The sequence below is a fragment of the Ochlerotatus camptorhynchus genome, unplaced genomic scaffold (genome assembly GCF_037179485.1).
Source record: "Ochlerotatus camptorhynchus isolate MF236.1 unplaced genomic scaffold, CSIRO-AGI_Acam_v1.1 ptg000067l, whole genome shotgun sequence".
NCBI lineage: Eukaryota > Metazoa > Arthropoda > Insecta > Diptera > Culicidae > Ochlerotatus > Ochlerotatus camptorhynchus.
This window is the reverse complement of record NW_027040557.1, coordinates 2,523,909-2,527,857: the sequence shown is the minus strand read 5'-3', so window position 1 is coordinate 2,527,857 and position 3,949 is coordinate 2,523,909. Positions and strand designations below refer to the sequence as shown.

General features: G+C 44.1%; 1 protein-coding gene across 1 annotated transcript; it reads right to left on the bottom strand.

Annotated features, from left to right (window-relative positions):
* Positions 1-864: 864 nt before the first annotated feature.
* On the bottom strand, positions 865-2,745 carry LOC135697105 (uncharacterized). The gene has a single exon (XM_065216692.1). The coding sequence runs from the start codon at positions 2,743-2,745 to the stop codon at positions 865-867; it is 1,881 nt and encodes a 626-aa protein (XP_065072764.1).
* Positions 2,746-3,949: the final 1,204 nt, after the last annotated feature.

Below are 3,949 nucleotides of genomic sequence, written 5' to 3'. Positions count from 1 at the left end.
GTTCGACGAGGAGATTTTGAGGATTCAAGCCTCCGGGTTGATGAGCTACTGGATTAACAGGTACGGGGATTACGACTTCTTCCGAAAGGTGAAGGAAGGATCGGAGCCGAAGCCACTGAGTTGGGAGCACGTATCGGCGGTTTACGAGATTTGTGGCGTCATGCTGGGATTGAGTGGGGCAGTTTTTGGACTGGAACTGGCTTCCGTCAGGTGCAGTAGGATGAGGAAGCTATTGAGGGCGCGACGATGAGCAGGATGTTCGGACTAATACATTTGTAGTGAATAAAGTAACCCATAATAAGCCATGAATAGGCCACAATGGCAACGCATCGCTAATTCGCGCATATCACTGTCCGATATAGAGCAAAGATATATGATCGTTAGCAATATTTGGTATGGAAAATAAGCCGGAGGTATTACGATGCTGAATCGATAGCACTACCCCTGTAAATACCCTCTCACTTATCACCAATGACCTCAGAAGATGCTCCAAGTTGAGTGCTCTTGGTTCCTGAAAGAAGTCATAGTCCCGTATCGATCGACTCAATAGTTGATCATCCTGGTTGCCTGTATCCACTGTATCTGCAGATCGAATTCCTTGGTCAGCATCGACTGCATCATCGGCATTTAAAAAGTTTTTATTTTTCATGAGCTGTTTCTTAAAAACAAAATTTCAAAATTCGGACAAGGACATTTTGATATATATATGATTATGTATTTATTTTGAAATTTTAACTTTACAAAAATAGCAAAAATGTGTAACATGGCCCATAAACAAACAATAATGCATAGTTTCATGCAAATCGGAGAAGATCGACGAGCTTTTACGATTCGTCATTGGCGTGGAACTGCTCAATCCAGCCTTCAGAGAACAAAAGTCACCCGTCGCCGGTGTCCTCGTTTCCATTTGTCCGCAAGACACTCCACGATGAGCAGTGTACAACTCAATCCCAGCCCGAACGCCAACAGTTCCAGGCATCCGGTTATCTGCGAAACGGTCAATCTACTCGGTTCGTTGTTCTCGATAAAATCCTTCAGGAATACAGTTTGCGAAAAAGCCGAAGCCCACTGGTCGATCAGTCCGGCCGCATTTAGCTGTCCCAGGATGTAGTTGAACGGATGCAGAATCGGTGCCGAACGTTGGGTATAGATGGTTAGCTTGGACAAATACACCCGATCTCTGCTCACCCGAAGTAGCTTGCCTTGTTTGGTTAGATTCCGGTTCAAATAGGCAATCGTTTCAATCGGAGCCAGAAGTACGTAGCGTGTGGTCGGTCGTTGCAGCTCATCAATTTCTATGGCGTGGAAATGGGTAAGATTGGACTGTTGAAGATGGGGAACAACGTCAGGGAACGCGTCGAACATGTAGCTGAAGTTGCGAGTCATTCGGATGTGATAACCAGCGGCGATGAAATTCGGTATGATCTGCGGGGTACTTTTGTTCGGTTTAAGTTGAAGGAACTTGAACAGGGATCCGGTGTAGGAAGTGCGAATTAAGATGCTATAGAAGAGCCAGAACGCAAGCAGGGTACGGGAGAAGTTCCGAACCGGTGAACGGTGCAGTGATCCACCGAAAAAGATATTGAAAGTATTCAGCACGGGAGTTGATATGAAGCGTCCGAAAACGAAGTGCTGGACGATACTACTATGGAATTTGATGGTGGTTATTACAATCATTGCAATCAGGAGAATCGTGCCAATGCAGGACCAAATGATGTATTTGAACGGTAGCGCTAGTTGTTCAAGGGAGCTGTACGGTTCACCTGGAGGTATGATGGTGCTCATGAGAGACGTGTAGTAGGTGAAAGTATTGCCCAAGTAGCGATTTCTGCGATAGGTCATGGACCAGTATCCGACGGTGAAGTTCACAAGTCGTTTTCGCACGTACCGGGAAGCTCCAGTGTTGTTGCCGAGCATTTCTGTTACACCCCAATCGGGAGGATCCACAACGACGACGTCCAGAGTGAAGTTTAGCCTCTGACTCAAGACTCGCGTAACGATTCCGTCGATCCCATCGAGATGTGAAACTTTCCCATTGGTTCCATATACCAGCATCATAAATGGAGGTATGTCAAAAGTAGCCACCTTCAGCGAACATTCATAGAAGTTCTTCATCTTTTCTGGATAGAACTGCCTGGAAGGGTTTTCGAAACGACCGTCTCTGAAAATCTTCCACAGCAATGGTTGCACTTTCTCGCAATAACCTTTTCCGAACGGAAAGAACGTGTAGTAGTATGCCATCCCTGGGGCGTCCTTGTAGGTCAACAGGACGGCTACGTTTACGGCGTAGTGTGACCACAGTTCATCCATGATCTGCTGCACCGTGTTGAAGCTATTCTCAGATGAATCAGTCACGATGACCAGAAAGTACCCAGTGTAGTCGTACGTTCGGATTCTCATTTTGTCGCTGATCTGACCGAATGCTTCGTAGTCATCTACGAAGAACACATTGTGTATTCGGGACTGGTTCAACACCTGTGCCTGGATCGTCTCCAGTTGTACTAAAATCTCCAGCTCGATCCGGGGCAAAATTTCACTGATCAAATCGTACTGGATGAGGACATTGCGTTTGTCGGTCGCCCGCCGGCGAAAGTACAGGTGGTCAGACTCGGCCGTGAAGAACTGATTGATGATGGCTATGGTGGCGTCGATGAGCGGAGACTGGGCTGGGCAAAGGGTTGCAGTCCAGTTGAATGCTTTGGACAGCGGTAGCACCAGGGATAGTATCAGCAGTGGCCGTATCATGGTTGCAGTTTGACTGAGGTGTGTCTTCACAGAAACGTGGTTTTGTGGCGTCGCGGCTAATGGAAAACTCGTTAGCGAGCGAGGGCAATCAGCATTTATCACGCGAGGATGTTTTGTGGTTTGCGAATTGACGGGGTGTTTAAGTTGCCTTATATGCCAAAGGTTGGTGCAAAATGCATTGTGAGAGTATTTATTTATAAGTTCAGTAAATACAGTTATCCATCGCTATGCGAACCCATTGCACTCTCGAAGATAGAGCCTCTGTGATGAAAACCCCCCACTACACTACCAGCAATCCCATGATCATAGTGTAAAATCAATGGAAGTGCTAATTCCTCTGTCACTTAGCTTGACGTTTGTGGACACTCAAGTCAGTAACCCATCGCTCAATCATCACCGGCTCGATCGGGTTCTCGAACACCATCGGTGCCTTCAGCAGAGGATCATGGACTGCACGTATTCCCAGTGATAAGGTACACTGAGGTAAGTTGAAACGGTAGGTGTATCTCTTAGCGGAAGTGAACAATCACTGAGTAAGGTCAGAATTATCTTGGAATTCTTTTCAGTATTTCCAAACTAATTGCTAATGTTATTCTCTCAGAATTCTTTTTAAATTCCTCAAAATGTCATTAGAATTCATCTCGGAATTCAATAGAAAAATTCGACAGAATTCCATTGAAATTATCCTCACGATTCCCTCATACATTCTCTTCCGCAAATCCATTGAAATCTTCTCAAATTTCCTTACAAAAGGTCCCAGCAATTCCTTGAATCTATCATCACCGTTCCTTAAAACTCTTCTTAAGAATTTTCTACGATTTCTTTTCAAAATTCTAATACATCAGAGTTATGATGGAACTCTACTCAGAATTTTGAACTTCTAAGCCAATTCAGAAATCTTAAGTAATTTAGATTTCTAAGATTACTGAGAATTCCAGGGTAATTAATGAAGGCTAGTAATTATATCAAATGCCTTTTAAATCCTGCTTAAAAATGTTATCCCATTTGGTTTTTTTTCTATAGGAGTAACGAAAACACGAATAGTGAAACCCTTCGGAGAAGCTACGTAAGCAATACGTTATCGCTAACCTCTTTACGCGTCGGAAACTGACTTGCATACAAGATGCAAACTACAATTCTTTTCATTTAGCTCAACTTCAGTCTATTTCAGTTAATATTATAAATTGATTTAATAAATTGACTT